A 17,539-nucleotide genomic window follows, 5' to 3' on the forward strand; every position below is an offset into this window, starting at 1 on the left:
CCACAGCCCAGTTTACCTTGAGAGTGCAATAATATACATGAGGTTTAGAGTGAGATAGGTGGGAGAGACAAATAATTACTGGAGTAGCCTTACAGTCTCTAGTACAGCATGGCTATTTTGCAGCTTGGATTAAAAATAAAGTGAATTTGATGGTTACTACTCTCTAGGGACTTTTGTTTGGCTTTATGGACTCATTGTGAGAGTCTGTGTTATCAGTAATCTTTCCCAGGGGAGGGCCAGGGCTGGGCTGACAGGAGGTTCTGTGGACCATGTATGTGTAGAACTGGCAGTGACAAGTTTGCTGCAGATGGGTGCTGAATTGCAGGAGTGTTGGGAGAAAAGGGTGGGATATCAGGGGCCATGGAAGATCAGCATTAAATCATAATAGCAATAACATGAGCATCTGCCCCTGGAATAACAGGATGTGGTGTAGTGAAAGAAGGGTTTTGGAGATCTGGATCTGCAGAAGGAGTGAAGGGCTGTGCTGTGCTGTGCTGGCAGGGGCAGAGCCCTGCCTTTAGTATGCCCGGTTCTGGTCGCTGCTGTGAATATATCAGTTCCAAGGATGCTAACAAGTCACTGTGCTGGCCATGGACACAACAAGCAAGCAAGCAAACAAGCTAAGGAGAGTCTGGCCGTGCATCCACAGAAAAGCTACAGAATGCAGCTATTCACGTAAGGCATTGTCTCCCCATTCTTTCTTAAGGGATTCCATCCCCCTGCCCCCACCCTTTGCACTCTAACGCTATATTTGTGCCTTGGAGATGTAGAGATGAGCGTATGATGGATGGATGGATGCTGCTTGTCTGGGTTTTTCACCACCATTTCCCCTGGGGCACTCAGTCTGCTGGCAGAGAGCACCATCCCAAAAGATGGTATCTTTTGCAAACTCGACAGCTAACAGACAGCTTCTCTCTCTGCATATTTCCCCAAAGAAGAGCAGGCTTAATCTGGTTTTTATATGGCATATTTCATTATAATCTTTTTGACTTCCCATGTTCCCAATACACCATAATAAATAAAACGCTGGGGGTGGGAACAGCGGAGATGCTGAGGCTTCACACTCTTGTGACACTGATGGATTCTCATTTTAAACTGTCATGGGATTTAATTGCTTGCTGAGCCACTGCACTGCACTTTCAGACACATCCTGCCACATCCTCTTAATGAGCTTAGTGGCTGCATTCACTCAGCAGTAGTTCTGTTTACTGTGAATTAGGTGGCTTTTTTAGACCACCTATATGATTTTAAAGAGGTAGTGGTTATTAAGGTACTACCCTTGGATTTATCCATCCTAAACAGCACTTCATGGACTCGTAACGTATAGTTTCCTCTGACACTTTTTATGTTCCAAAAGAATGGCACCAAGAAACAAAAACGCAAGAATCTATGTGCAAAGTCAGTGTTTGTCTAAGAGTGTTTTTGGAAGCTGGATTGCTTTGGTTTGCATAGTAGCTGTCTCTGGCGTGATAGATCATGCTGGAACTCACCCAATAAGTATCTCTGTTCCCAATTATAACTGGAAATGGAGCTGCTTACGAGTGCACAGAGATGATGGTTTGGGTGGCAGCTGCTACTGTGGCGATGGAAATGATCCATTGTAAAACAAATACATTGCACTGTATAGAAAAAGGGATGATTGTTTTAAATTTATGTTTCAAAGAGACACTGAAAAGTTGCTTAGCTCTCAGTGCATTGCAAACCAAATGTAGCTTATTTAAGGACAGGAATTTGCAGCTATTTTGCTATTTTGGCAAATCGAAACTTGAAAAATCCCACCATTTTGTGGGATTTGTGAAAATGTGCTTCTTTTGGAGGCAGCATTTCAATAGAAAACAGATACAGGAATGATACTGGCATGGGTGCTTGTTCAGATTCTACCACTGCAATCTCAGGGCCTTAATAAATAGGGAGGTTGCTGCACTGAGCTGGTAAGCAGAAATAACCATGTTAATTTAATCACTATGAAAGGGACTCTGCCAAGTTAAGGAACATAAATTATAATTATATGCACACACACACATGCACATTTGAATTATAATATATGCTCAATATTTAGCTGTGACACCAAGAATATGATGGTTTACTAAAACAGGAAGAATTCTTAAATAACAGGGTTTTTTTCATTGATGATTTTTATTGATTTGACATTTCCATTTTGTATAGTTCTTACTACTTCTTGTATCTGCTATATTAACCATGTGCTATTGTATTTGTGGTACTAATCAAAAGGAAATTTATCTACAAACCTTCTTAAAATTTTCATATTAAAGAGTAAGCTTTTAATTATAGTGACTTTACTGGTAGTTATTACTTGTAATAAAGATTATGTTCCCTGAAATGCTAATGTTTGGAGAAGAGCTTGTGATACAAACTAGAAGTTACAATGAATGTAGAACAATTAGTGGGTAGCAAATGCTATTACCTATATTTAAAAAGGATTTGGATGTGATTCAGAGATTTAAAGACACATAAATTCTACATGAACATCTGAGAAATTGATTGAAACAGTAATTACATATAAGCAGTAAAGCACCTGGGAAATGATGATATAGGAGGTTCTAACCAAGTACATATTTCCTACCAAAGAAAAACATGCTTCACTACTTTCTTAAAATTCTTTACATCATATGTAAAAAACTAATAGGTAGGGGGTTGACAATTTTCTTAAACTTTCTGAAGACCTTTGGTATGTCTCCAGAGAGAAGCTAAGAATTGTCTTGGATCAAACCATTTGAAATAAAAGATAATGGAAGAAAGAACTTTCATAGTTAGATAAAGGCTTACAGCTGGTGTATCAATGTTTAGTGCTTGGCCCTGTGTTGTGTAATACAGTAATGAACAAGCTGCAGAGTGGGAATACCTTGTCAACTACAAAGATTTGCACATACTATGAAGTTATTGAGAGCAATCATGGCTGGGAAGGTTTTGCAGAGCACTCTGGGGAGATGTGAGTGTGCCTGGGGAGTGGGCAGTGGGACTGGCAGTATAATATGGTACCTGAGTGTTTGAATGTATTCCTTATGGGAAGTTCTTGTCCCCGTTACAAGATTCCTAATTCTTCTGCTTAATAAGTAACTTGGCCATTGAAAGACACAGCCTGAGGAGTAATCTAAAGAATACCATAACTCATTTGTTTAAATGGGGGATGTGGCTTCATCTGAAAATGCCAGATGCAGTATCTTGGGAAGACTGATGTATAATAAGAGAAAGGTCAGAGAGGTTTGTCAGAACCATATGGAAAACTTCCCACAGCAGAGTAATAGAAAAGATTGTGACTGTTTATCCTTGGAAGGAGAGGAATTAAAAGAAATTACAAAAGTGTTGGTCAAGAACTTCTGTTTTCCCCAGTAAGAACAAGGGGGCGGGCAACAGATAAAGTGAAACACTCCTTCTTTCGAACCATAGTTAAACTGTTGAACTCTATCAGGTGGGAAAACATCGAGGTAAAAGTGTATCAAATTCAGTAAGGGCTGGGCTATTCTGTATATTCTCAGAAGAGCCAGATTTAGGATAACTGGAGGGGATACTGTATTTATCTCTCAGGATGAAACACAGTATTAGGGTAGGTAAGTTCTTTTGCATTTCTCTCGTGGCAGACATTCATAGATTCTACAGTAACATGTGAGGTGACTGCATAGGGTGGCATGAGCAATATCAAAGTAGAGGTAAGCACAGGGTCACAGCTTAATTTCTTAAGCCCAGAAGAGTCTCCCTCTGGCCTTGTTTGAAGCTTCAGGCACTGGCTGGTACCTTTATAAGCAGGACAGTGAGTGGAACGGACCCCATCTTAGTTCCAAATAGCAGTTCCTGTAGTATGGGGAAGGCTTTGACTTTCACATGAAAACTAAATTTCAGTTTTGGGTTGATTCCTCAGTTTTCCTTAGGATACTGGTGCAAGAGTAAAAGATACTTCTCTTGCTTTTGTGGGAAAATAATGGATAGTTAAATAGGAAAGAGAAAATAAGGAATTTAGTGAAATTAATTTAATGATCCCTGGTAGTGTTTAACTATTTCTGTAGGTTAACTGAAGTATCTTTTTGATTTTAGAAGACTTTCATCTGTGGGGGTTCAAAAACTGGTTTGGAAACATAATTTCCTGTCTTCATTACTGTACCCTTTACAGACTAACCATCTTCAGGAAGAATTTGATTTATTACAGAGACTGAATTCATTATGAAGGGTTGTCTTTGGACCTCCGAAGGTTTTTATACTGTAGGCTTTACATTCTAGATAAGACAGTGTCTGCTTTTTCCCATTTTCTAGAGCTATTTAGGAATTAAAATGTGTTCATGGAAGCTACCAGTGGGGAAGAAAATGAAGGAGTTGAATGGCAGTCAGCTTAGTGGGGAAATGGGTGTCAGAGACTGAGTTTATTTTCCCCGGATGCCCAGCTCACTAACTTCTTGGTGATTCAATCTCCCCATCAACTGTGAATAAAAATATTACCTTACAACGCCTTGTCAGTGGGATGTTAAATTTAGTAATTAGAAAATGCTCTGAGAGTTTTGGATGAAAAGTCCTCCTTGAGTGTTGTTGTTGGGAAGTAGCAATGCCACACAGAACAAACATGCCTATTAAAGACAGCTGCCTGTTTTGACCTTAAAACCTACCTTTCCCTCTTTTCAAACTTAGTTTTTGCTATCTCTGGAACAAATGGAGTGTAGTTCCACCTTCATATATGTTCTACTTATGCCTCAGCCTTTCCTTTCTCGTTTCCTTTTCTAATGCATTCCTTTGCTGAATGTATTGGTATCCAGAGACAGGCATAGCCTGTCTCAGTGAGGACATGTTTGTTTCCAATGCCCTTGAGCTTGCTTGAAGTTTCTTTGCTTGCTGAATATATGATGACCCCTTGGGGTTTGCAGTCCCTCAAGGTTCTAAATACAGAGCAAATGCCCTTTTGCACCCAAGCACAGGACTTTGAACCTAAGCCAAGCCCACATCCAGAGATGATTATGGAGGTTCCTCAGTGACTACAGATTCAAGCATTGGGATTTGCACATAAATCATGTCGAAAATCTCTTCTTTCTATTGAAATGTCTGGATCCAGAGGGAGGTACTAGGCGTTCATACAGGGAAATTCAATCTGTATAATTCTCTTTTGACTTTTCTGTCTATTTTATAGCTCAAGCAAGGGAGAAGTTGGGGGAGGGGCCATAATGGGATACGTATGCAGAGCTTAATGCTGAAAACAGAGGCCTGATTGAATAGAGCTCCTTGTGATGAGAAGGGGGATCAATTCACAGTTGACCCATCCCATTGTGTGGGTTGTCCTGGGAGTTTCCTTTAAAATCCCAGTGGTTTGGTTTTTCTGCATGGTTTGTACCCAGCCTTTCCCTCCATGAATAGAATAGCTTTTTCTGGAATTTCTGCTGGATTTTCTGTGGTTATTGGCTGAGCAATGCTCTCCCACTTCAGAAGACTGGAGCAAGTACATTGTGGAAGTACAGATCAGGGATGCTGAATCATTTGATAACTGAAAATTTTTCATATAAAGAACAAACATATTCCTGGGATGCAACAGCCCCCAAGAAACAGATTATACTTTACTGTCCCAGGTGGAGGTGCTCATTCATTATTTGGTTTGCAGGAGTGATTTGGAACTTTAAAAACACACGAATTTCTGCCCTGCAGAATTTACAGCTCATTGTGATAGAAAGGCAGGGAGCTTCAGGCAGACTGGGGAACAAAACACAGTTCTTAAAGCATAAGTAGACAGAACTGTGAATTAAGGACAACAGATGCTGATTTGTAAGCACCATTCTTGTACATTATTACTTGTAAATATACCTGTCTAGAGAAAGGAATTCATTTTAGAAGGGAGGGCGTACTTCAGAAATCCATACTTGGCAGTGTCAGGTAAAGACATGTGCAGGATGTTTCCCTGCCAGGGGATTGCTCTAAATGAGCTCCTGTATGAGTGGGGTAGAGGCTAGGGTCTACAAGGAAAACTAGATTGTTTCCAGGTATATTTTAACATCTTGCTAAAGTTAACATACTGTGTTTGCCTGTCTGCTGCATTGCCTCATAATCTAGTGGCAGTATTTGAAAGGGGAATAAGGTTCTGTTCCTTCACTTCTCCAGCACGTTGCATCAAACTTCCTCATAAATCCAGTGTCTTTGGAGCTCTGTCCCCAGCCTGTTTCCAAGGCAGCCTGTGGCTCTTCCTGCAGTGACTGGGTGTTGTGCCATTTTATGAGCAAGATTCTGCACTCATAACTGGGTTTCTTTGCTGGTATTGCCAGCTAGAGCCAACCGGAGATTTTATCTAGTCAGTGTGACGGGGAAATTCAAGACACGTCTCTTTGTTTTTCAGTGTAAGGTCTCAGCATTGGCCTCCCACAAAAGCTTTCTGTTTTCCCACATGTGGAACATGCCCTGGTGTAGGAGAATGAGGATTGAAGCTGTGCTACATAAACTGTGCCAGATGCTAAATTGCATTAAACTACTTTTCTTCTTCAGGAGATCAGTCTTCATATTTGTTATATCAGTATCTTAAAAAGTCCTGGTTTTGTTCTTTATTTAAAGCATAGGGAGTTTACACATAGAAAAGGGGTTTATCCCCATTTATTTCCTCCTGATACAATATATCCAGCCTTTTTTTTCCTGTAAACAAGCACAGCAAATGAAAAGATACCAGGTTTTCAGTAGGATAGAAATCAATTGTAAGTGGAATTTCTTAGAGGTTAAATGAACTTGAAGAGCTCCCCTTCCAGACAGGAACAAGTTTAAAAGTCTGTTCATCATCTGCTTGACATCTCTGTCCTTCTTGTTAGCCTGTTGGGGGAAGACACACAGTGAGTATGTTTTGTTTTTCAGAAGTTGATCTGCCTCTGAAAAAAGATGGATTCACCTCAGAAAGTACAACTCTGGAAGCCTTGCTGCGTGGAGAGGCAATAGAGAAAAAAACAGACACTAAAGAGGAAGACACTATACAAGAAATCCAGGTAAAGGAGAGCCCCATGCCCTGACATCAGGGGTGGATTTTACAATTTGTCTCTAAGTCTAAGAGTCTTTTGTCCTGTGGCAAAACAGTGTATCTGTTGGTAGTTGTGTCATTCTACTGCCAAAATGTTGTCAAACCTTTGTGCTATGCTGTGATGCTCAAAATGATATCAGTATCTCACACGCTTCTCTTGTCACAAGAATCATTGTTGTTGACTGTTCTGCACAGGTCCTGTGTTGGAATTCATTTTGCAGCACTATGAGATAATTACATTAAAAAAAAAAGAGAAGCTGAAGTGGATCCCAACTGTAAACTGAATTTTAATGGTTCACATTTAAAGTGAATTTCATGGATTTCAATTTAGATTCACAGCTGCTGTAGATTAAAACATGTCATTGCCTTGCCTGTGTGGTTTTTTTTGTTTTTTTTTTTTTTTTTAATAGTAGGTGACCTTCTGGAGGTATATAAGAAAAACAAATATCTTAAAAAAATGTAATCTTAAATATTTCAATTATTATTAGTTATGCAGTATGAGAAATATTGCCTCTTCACATGCATTATTGTTTGAAAATTGACAAGATTTCATTTCACCAAAGATGAAACACAATTGTAGGTTTGTTATAGAAGGAATTCAGCTAATATAAGGGGTTCTTGTATAAGTCCATGTCACTTTTAAAACATCTTAAATCACTAGGAAAGTGGGCCTCTCCCACAGCAGCACATCTTTGCTGACGCTAAAACACCAGTGTGTCATGAGTCTTTTTAGGGATTTTTAGTGAGAGTTATTAGCAATGTGTCAAATTTGGTAATTTTGGGTGAGATACAAAATGTTGCATCTATACCTAAAAGTTGTAAAAATTTGAGGGGTCAGTCCCATGCAAAGTGAAACAGAAAAGCATAAACATGAAATCTGTATTTCCTGGAGTTCAGTCCTACAGCTCTATTTGTTGGACATTTAGACAGGTAAGGGCAGCACAACTAGGTCTCCCATTCCCAGTAGCACAGGTAAAAGAGCACCATCAAAGAGGAAGCATGCCATGCTTATGGACTGGGGAAAAGCTTGGCATGAGCCCTGCTCTGTGTTTGCTTCTTCAGTAGTAATATGGATCTGTTAAGCTGGGAGCCCTTACCAAAGGTCTGTTTTTACCTGCTTTCAAGGTCACAAGGAGTCATGGTGCAGCATCCTTGTGAAATTGGCAAGTGCCTTTGAATGTTGCTGTGTGATCTGAGCTCCCAAATTATCCCCAGCAGCAGTCTGAGGAAAGAGACCTCAGAAATGGTGGAAGTCACATAAATCCAGGCATTGCAGAGCAGGGAGAGGGTGCAAAAAAACCAGAACAGATTTTCAGCTAAACTGCTGTAGCTGTGACCTGTCAACTGGATGCTAGTTTCATCAGAACAGATGCAAAAGGCATGTCTTGCTGCTTTATGCAGGCATTGCTTATCTGGATTCAGTCTGTAGAAAAATGATTGCCAAAGCCTTCACTAGTAGGCAGCTTTCAGTGTGTGTACTTTGGCACCTGGCAGCTAGACTGTACCAGATGAAAATCACAATCAGTGCCTTTATCGGTATGACAAATAAGAGAATGCAAATCTCTCCTTTGTTCCTTTGCATTCTTGTCTGTGCTGTAACTCTAAAGGACCCAGCCTCAATGGTGGTGAGAGGGAGCAGGTGGGATAGACATCATTGCAATTCCCACCTCAGACCCAGCCACTTGCCACCCTCCCAAATTCATAGTATCTGTCAAGAGAAGATGACTTGGTGCTTGGCAGCACCAAAGTACATAGGGCTGGAAACTTTTAGAAAGACATAATAGGAAAAGAAGTGTTACTCTGCTAAAACATATAAGGGTTCCCCCTGCTAAACAGATGCAGGCATTGGGAGCTGATGTACAGTTGGTATGTAACAAGATTGACAATTTTACCCTACAGTAAATTAGTATTGAATGTGTATCTCCATTGTTTGATGGAGAAGAGTTAGAGTACCCTTCTAACCACACAGCAGAAAGGTTATGCCTCTTCTATCAAGGATTAAAGTAATTACTCTGGCATTGTCACCAAATTCACACTTGGTTACATATTATCTCTTTCCTAAATTGATGCTTCAGTTTTAAAGGAAGAAAGTGGTTTTTAATATTTCTCTTAACTCTTGTGTAGTATTATTGTTGTAAATTATCTTCTTTCTCTCCCACATACAATGTGGTTGCCCCTGTTTTGTTGGGGATTTTTTGAGATACTTTAAGATATGAAGCAATGGAAAAATACAAACTCATATCAGTAAGTTTGCTTATTTTCTTACATACATTCTTACAGTCTCCTCATGTACAACATTTTTCAAGCACTTCAGTCTTAAGATTAATTCAATTAATGTATGCAGTTGTATGAATTTTGAAGAAACATTTTATGTATGCAGAACTGGAACATGTTTAACTTTTACACCTTTAGTATTTAGTACCTCCAGTATTATGTGAAATTGTATTTCATGATGGTCAGAGCTCATTAATAGCCTCCTGATATTCAAAAATAGAAGAAGCAAAAATTAAATGAAGACTTGATCCTTGTCATGTGCTACAACGTGTTTGAAATGCACTGACCAGTATTAGTCTTAGAAATTTATTTGATAAAGTAAGAACAAATTTTTTAGCTGGTCTTCTAGATACAGACTTTTTGAAATGTGAAATTTCTGTTGTATTCTTTCCAACAAATTCAGAATTTGGTGCTTGAGGTACATAGAAAGGAGAGAAAGAAACTGATTTGCTCCTATTCCCCCTTTGCTGGCTCTCAAATAGTTTTTAAGTAGAAATTAGAGAGAACGGACAAATACAGTAAGACTGAAGCACATTCCTATCAGTTTAATCTGCATTGTGGCTGTAATTTAAATGAATGTTGGCATGGCAAAGGTAAGTTAGTGATTCCAGATTAGTCCCTTGCTAAATGGCACAGCACCATGAATGGCAGGAGTGTCTGGGGCCAATTTCTGTGTTTCTAGCAGACGTGCCAAGGGTTGAGGGAATTTCAATGGGACTTCTTCCCACATTAGTGTTGTGATGATTTGTCTGGCCTTTTTCCATGTGATGTCTGACTCGTGCATGTTTTCATGCAGGACAGCCAGCCTGCGTTTGGTTCTGTAGCGTTTCAAAAGATCAAGTTAAAAGATTGAAATTGTCTAGCCCAGGCATCTCACAGTTATGTGATCTGATGAATATTATTCCTAATAAATAATTAGCTGAACAAATTATTGCTGTTGGTGCTGTTAACCTCAATGAGACCTGTAATTCCTCAGCATTCTCATGCAACAAATTTCCTGCTTCCAGATTAGAGTTGTACCTGTGGTGCAGGCCCTAAAAAACATGGCTTTCTAGATCCATTCTGGAATATATGGGGAATTTTCTCTATTTTTGGTAAAGAAAGAAGATTATGAGCTACCAAGGAGAAAATGACTGGTTTTGTATGCCTGAAGTGCACTCTCAACATTAGAAGAAAACAAAACAATTTAAATTGCAACAAATGAAAATAAAAAGCCCAGGCAAACAAATTCCCAGACAGGGCCTGCAGTTATGCATACTAATATTTGTGTTGTCTTGGAATATTGGTGCTCAGTGCTGCCAGTATTTGTTCTTAGGAACCTTTTAACAATAGTTGACTGATATCAGTAGTAGTTTTTTAGTAGGAATTCCCTGGAGATCTTAGGGTGGAAAAGAGAGCAAATTTTGCTTTGGTAGAGGAAGCAGGGGTACTGGAATCTGATTTGGCTTTATATCAACTGTAATAACCCACAGTCACTGTGGTAAAGAGCAGTAGTTGGTTGTATGTGTCCTCCTTTTTTCCTCTAACCATTCATGTTTGTTGTTCAACCACAGAGGGTTTTAGAAAATGACGAAAATGCAGATGAAGTGAACGAGGAAGAAGATTTGGAAGAAGATATTCCAAAACGAAAGAACAGGCCTAGAGGACGGGTAAGTGGAGAGTTTATTGGAATGGAAAGGAAGGAAGCAAACCTCTACTTTCTAGTGTTTATTTCTTATGTGTGTTATGTATGCAAAGTATTTATTCATTAATATATGATAGTGATAACACTATAGGTAATTTTCAGTCATATCTAATAGAGTTTTAATATTTTTTCACTTTACTTTTGTGAATTGCTGTGAAAGAAAAGGACTATTTTGAGAGTAAAAATGTGGGGGAAATTTATTTTAGTATTGTATTTACAATTGTAATGTAAACTGTAATAACTATGATGACATCCTGCTATTACAATGCTCCTTAAAAAAGCCTTTACTAATTACAGAAAAGCAGCAAATTCAGTCATGACAGCCAAAAAAATATTAATAAAAGTAACTTGAACTGTGTTAATAAGTTTTGCAGCTTTCTCCAGGGTAGCATTTTGTGGCTGACACTGGCTCTCTTGAGCCCATGGCAAATCTTCCATTTGTTTGAAAAGGGAAATATTTTATCTTTAGGGGACTCTGTGTCCCTTCTCTTACCTAAGATGTCTTCACAATTCATCAGGGTACCAGTTAAGTAATGCGGCCAACATTTTAAACTTGGAATCAACTTTTTCAATTGTGGGCCCGTAAACTAGGCATCTAAATAAACGTGAACACAAGTCTCAGAAGTTTTGAGCATTTTCATCTCTCTTTGGCTCCAGTGGATGCTGCAGGGGCACAGGAGCTCCAGATGTACCTTTTGATGTGTTTATAGAAGTCAAGCAAGAAGGGCCACATTTTTGGCCAAATGAGCAGAATATAATAGCTTTGAATAAGAGACATGAAAGCACATTGAATACTTGCAATGTACTTATGCATCAGACCCTCTCTTTTGGTTTCTTCTTTGGTTGTTGTGTTGTTTCAGTTTTCTGCTCCTCTTTATTTTGGAGCTTGAGTCCTTTAATATAAGATCAAAGCACTTTAATAATTGGATAAGTATATATTTCATCTTCCTTATTCTCAAAATCACCTGAACCAGTTTCTTTCTTTCTTTCTTTCTTAGCCAAAGACCCCCACCTGGAAAAAAATTTTCCAGAAAAATGTAAGTTTCAGAAAATTTGTGTGAACCAGTAACCAAAACCAGGAGATAGAATCAATACATGCACATAAGCTTGACTGTAGCAATCAACTAATATTCCAGGCTAACAACTCTTTTCTAATAAGTTGCTCTCACGTAAATTGCACATGCTGGTTAGGGTGAGTGAAAGGGAGTGAAGAGCTACAAGAGATATACTGCTCAGGAGAAGGGGATTTGGTGTATTAATATGTCCCAGACCTGTACAAACAAAGTTCTGAAGTTAGTGTTACATGCAAGATTTTGCTTCCCTGTTCAGGAAAATGTTACAGATTTTTTTCTCTGTTACTGTAAGGAAAGAGTTGGAGCATACTAGATGTCCCATTCATTTTGAAGCATACATTTATGTTTTATTTTCTGCCCTAGAACTTGCCCCCTATTAAGTACAGGAGCATCAGGATTGCTTGCTTTTTTCTTGCAACTAACTCCTGCTCTGCTAGTGCCCTGGCTTCTTTCAGCTAAAAAGAGAAATCTGAATAATGCCACATACTTCAAGCAAATTTTAGTTTTATTTGATGGTATCAATAACCAAAGCAAAATGTGGTAGAAATTAGAATTTCAAAATTGGGGCCAGGTTATCTAGCTGCTGAAAACTGGCAAGCCTGAATTGCATCTGGTCACAAGAGCTTTGCCAGTTTCCTAAAGGCAGCCCTTTTCTAACCTGACTCAGTATAGGGAATTGAGGCTAAGGATTTAAAATTAGGTGACATGAAACCTAGGCTGCTCTTTGTTTCTGGGAAGGACTTGGTTAGGGTATTTTTAGATGGCAGAAGTGGAGAAGGACTTGCATTGGAAACAAGATCCTGTGGAGTGTGACCTTTGGGGATTCAGAGGAGTGAGAAGGACTAACAGCATAAATGCCAGATTAATGCAACAGAACTATTGCTCTGGACTTTCCAAATTGCACATGCCCCTTCCTTTCCCTGCAGCATAATTTTATTTTTAATCCTGAACTCTCCGTCTGTCTTTTTGGCTACTCTCTCTGGCTGCTTCAAGGTTGCTGGGCCATGGGTCCAGGCCTCACACATCAAGTCTTGTAGTCTTTGCTGCATCCTGTCAGGAGAATAAAGGCAGCCGTGGATGACTGAATTCAAGAGCCTGGAGCACAGACAGAAAGCATGGGGCATTCAGTTTATTGCCTCTGGGGCAGCTGCTTGGTTTCCTGTCCCCTCAGGGCTAGCCCATGAAATCATGGGGGCATAGGAAGGACACTGAAGGTTGAAGAGGTAGATCTACAGAAAGATTTTTAGTGTTTTTGCAGGACAGGGGCAATGTGGTAAGAGGTGGCAGGGTAGTTTTGTAGGAGATATGAGATGTACGCAGATGCACCTGCACAGATTGTCTGCTCATCAGCTGGATATCCCATGGGACAATTTCAAAGGCACCGAGCACACTTAGGAGCCCAAGTCCCATTGAAAGTCATTGACTTGAAAAATCTCCCCCTCTGTGTTCATTGCATGAAAAAGTGTATCTGACACGTGGTCATGCCATGCATGACTGCTGTGCCCCAGCATTTCTGTTGAGAACAGTTTGAAATGGAACAGCTGACTGTAAGACTAGCAAAATTCTGAGTAACAAACCTTAAATTAGTATCATATTCTGAAATGTACCTATGTAAAATAGTACCTTCTTACTCAACAGGTATGTTCCCAGAGTGTGAATAGAATCAGAGCTACTGACTAGTGACAAATATAAGACTTTACATCTTTTTCATAGCCCTGAAAAGCCAATGCAGCTGGTAAAATGGGGAAATTGCATCCTAATCTGGCTACCAGCAGAAATATTTATAAGGGCAAATCACTTGTCTATGTGAAGACTCCCCGATGAGTTGAGGGTTGTGGAGGAGCTGCCATGGACTAAAATGCAGCTTGCAGCACATTTAGCAGTAGTAAGGGAAGAAAAGAACTAGCCTGGGATTGATTTCATTGCCCAGAGAGGGTTTAAAGAGCTGGCAGTCAGAGAAAAAATAGTGCAGACTAGTAAAATGATTTTATATGATATGGTCAGTAAAGAAGCTTCCACCAAACAATTGTTGCTGAGGCCATTTATAGGGTGAAACTGCTTTTCGGTTCACCCTTACAAATCTTGCTCTGCACATGTGTGCTGGACTGCACAGAGGTCTTTGCAGAAGGCAGAGTTATCCTTGTCATACATAATAGTATTTACCCCATCCAGATAGCTTCAAATCCATGTCTTTCCTTTGGGACTGTGTTAAGAGTTAGACCTGAGCAATCCCAGGGAAATAACATGTGAAGTTTTTATAAATCCCTGTTTTGAAAGACTTTGTCAGGCCAGTGTAAAACTGTTCCTTATTCTCTTTAGATATCCAGTGGAATACAATTCTAATACTGCTAGTTCTGTTCCAAGCTCATAGAAGAGGGATGGAGTTTCTATGGTCCCTTTATGGCTGGGTGCAAATTTTCTCAGGATTTCCACACCTTCTTCAGCTTTACCTAACAAAGCTCTGTCCTTTTCTTATTTTCACAGGAAAAGGCTTGCAGGATTTGAGTCAGGTGGCCTTGTCTAGAGTGAGAAATATGAACAGCTAAATAAGAGGAGCAGCAGAAGTGATTGTCATTTTTTTCCAGGAATAGAGTAGTTAGCAGAATTAATAAAGAGCTATTTAGCCATCCACCTGTGATCACTTCCTCAAACAAAGATCAAGTCTAAAATTATTGTCATTTACAGACTGTACATTAGTGAACATGAAAGAATTGAAGGCCTTGGCTCAGTTCCCAGTTTCACATCACAACTGCAGCATTGGACAGATATGAGCTGTTTCCTTGTTGGCATCTCAGCTGAGAAGGATCAGGATTGAGTAGTTTTGATGCTGAATTCCACTCTCACCCCTGGAGCTCAAGACAGAGCAGTCTGTGCTGTGAAGAAACAGTTTTTCAGTTTCCATAGCTGCCAGTATGGTCCATTTTAGGAACAGAGAACTGCAGAGAGATATTTCTGGGTAATTTCTGTTATTGCAGGTAGCCACATAATCTAATATTTTCCACTAACTGACCAAAGCTCCATTTTATAATTAGCCATGGTATCTTTGTCCTAGAAGGCCATTTCAAAACACTGCTTTTCAGTTAGAAAACAAAACATAGCAACACAAACAATGCCTCTTTGAAAATACTGAAGGAAATAACTCGACCTCTCTTTTATTTGTGGCCTGTTTTCTGGCTGATTTAATGTTTGTATATATCCTTCAACACCTGTTCATCTATTCATTCGTTCATATTCAGTTCAGAAGGTATTTGAACATCTTCAGAAATGGATGTGTGATGATACTTGACTGAATATGTGCTGGCAGTGACCTACTGCTATGGATGAACAGCTTGAGCTATCTGTGGAGAGGATCTCCATTGCTTTACAAGGTCCATTAACATAGAGCACATCTTAGGAGATGGAGGGTCAAGACCACTTTGAGAAACCTGTATGGAAGCTGAGGATTTGTTTAGTTTATACTGCACATCTTTCATAGGAGGGTGTGGGGTGCAAGGAGACCTGGGGGATGATGGAAGAATGCTAACATTCCTCTTGTCCTTGCAGGCTCGGGGATCTGGAGGTGGCAGGAGACGGAATGATGCTGCCTCCCAAGATGATCATGACAAACCCTATGTTTGTGACAGTAAGTAGCAACCAGACAGCTTATTCTGCTTCCAGCCTGGTCCTACCAGCTCAGTGCACTCAGGGCTTCATATATTACAGCAAAAGATTCTGCTGCTCTCTGACTTGCATGTTTGCCACCTGCTGCTGATGCTCTTGGTGTTTTTGCATGAAGGAAATAAAATTAAGTTCTCGGCAAGACTCCACTTTCCTTTGCCCTTTAATAAATCATCTCTTTTCTTTCTCTCTCTCTTTTTCTGGCTTCTCTGCCTTTTGTATTCTTTTCACCCATGTAAGTTTCACCCTCTATTTCTTTCTCTGTTTCAGATAGTTACAAACAAAAGCATAACTCAAAAATCTCCGACAAAGGTACTTCATCCTTGTTGTGTCTCTTGATATATTTGGTGATTCTCTTCCCTTCAGTCCTTTTAAAATCTCACTGGACTAAATTCTGAAGTCTTATCCCTCACCAGATGTCTTGTGACATCATCAAAAGCTGAGCCCTTCTAAGAAACAAAATAACATCTTGAATGATTTGTTTTGGTACATATTCCCTTGAATACAGTCCTGCTGTTTGGCATCTTGCAGTTGGACAGCAGGTGAAGCAAGGCATTGTCTGAATGGAAAACTTATACTAGAGCCCAGCATCAACACTGAAGGAGGGTACCAGAGTCCCAGTATGAGCGAGGAGTCTAATATTTGTTACACAGTGGTTTGGGGTTTTTTTTACAGTCTAGTCCTTGATGCCTTCCTTCTTCTTTTGATATTCTTTTTTGCTTCATTTCTGTGAAGGGCACTTATCTTACCCACATATTTTTGAGATATCCCATCTTAAGGCTTACTCTAGAATGTACATCCAATTGTAATTTTTGCTACCAGGTGCCTTCTAGCCTGTAAGAAAATAACCTAAAAAAAGTTAATAGAAGTAGGAGAATAGCAGGTCTTCACTTCTGTGATCCAAATCAGCTGGTTTTGAGGACAACTAGAACCCCCTTTTCTATTATTTACCTATCTTGCAACATTACCAACCTTAAAAGAATAACTCTTGCTATCAATCTTTGGGGGTACTTTCTGCTGATTTTTTAAAAACCTGAGGAAATAAGGAGCTTGCATGGTGAATAAGAGCTATATTCCATGTGATGAAATCATATTCTTGTATGGTGAGACCAGGTGACTGTATGTGCTCAGAAATGGAAAGACTTGCATATGAATGGGACATGGCAGATGATAAAAACATGGTCAAGGAGGAAGAGCCCTTAAAGTTATGAAGAGTCAGAAGACCTGTCCTGTGGTTAAATAGCAGTCCTAATGCACTGGAAGAACTAAAATTTGTCTTCTAAGACCTCCGAGAGCACAAGATATATCTTGCTGAAATCCATGGGTTTCCTTTGCTGGTATCTTTGCGTATCTTTCTTTATCTCTTTTCTGGAACATCCTTCTAAATCCAAGGACACTTGTCAGTGGTGGTCATTTTGAACATGATGACTCTATATTGTCTGGGCTTGCACTGCTTTTGGGTTTTACCGAGTGCTCCCAATGTGCATAGCAGTGATTTGCAAAGAGTAGATTAACATTGAAGATATCAAAGCAGGCAGAAGAAATCTGGCCTGAAGTCAAGACTCTCATACATTGTTGTATTGACAGAATTTGCCTTGGCTTACATTTTGGAGCATAAATTTCATCTTTAGTGTTGGAAATATAAACTTTTCCTATTTAATTTGGCTGACACTTTTCACTTTTAGGAAACTTACAGTTACAGGTGAGTCATAAGGAATTTTGGACTCCAGACTTTGCACAGTGACTTCTCATTTTCCACTGTAGATAGTTGAGAAAAAGGGTTATATGAGAGCAGAACTCTTTTATCTGAGCGTAAAGCAGAAGGGAAGAACTGTCCCAGTTATAATGTCATCATTCTGAAGAATATCC

The 17,539-nt window shown here is 39.5% G+C and overlaps 1 protein-coding gene across 4 annotated transcripts in view; it reads left to right on the forward strand.

The window, feature by feature from the left end:
* DPF3 (double PHD fingers 3) overlaps positions 1-17,539 on the forward strand; it is a 167,278-nt gene that overhangs the window by 88,851 nt on the left and 60,888 nt on the right. For all 4 annotated transcript variants that reach the window (XM_041416632.1, XM_041416713.1, XM_041416468.1 and 1 more), the window contains exons 4-7: positions 6,823-6,950; positions 10,810-10,905; positions 11,939-11,977; positions 15,557-15,635. In XM_041416632.1, the coding sequence (XP_041272566.1) occupies positions 6,823-6,950; positions 10,810-10,905; positions 11,939-11,977; positions 15,557-15,635 (342 nt within the window). The remainder of the gene's footprint in view (positions 1-6,822; positions 6,951-10,809; positions 10,906-11,938; positions 11,978-15,556; positions 15,636-17,539) is intronic.

This window comes from Onychostruthus taczanowskii, unplaced genomic scaffold (genome assembly GCF_017590055.1).
Source record: "Onychostruthus taczanowskii isolate IOZ18803 unplaced genomic scaffold, ASM1759005v1 scaffold1, whole genome shotgun sequence".
NCBI classification, from domain to species: domain Eukaryota; kingdom Metazoa; phylum Chordata; class Aves; order Passeriformes; family Passeridae; genus Onychostruthus; species Onychostruthus taczanowskii.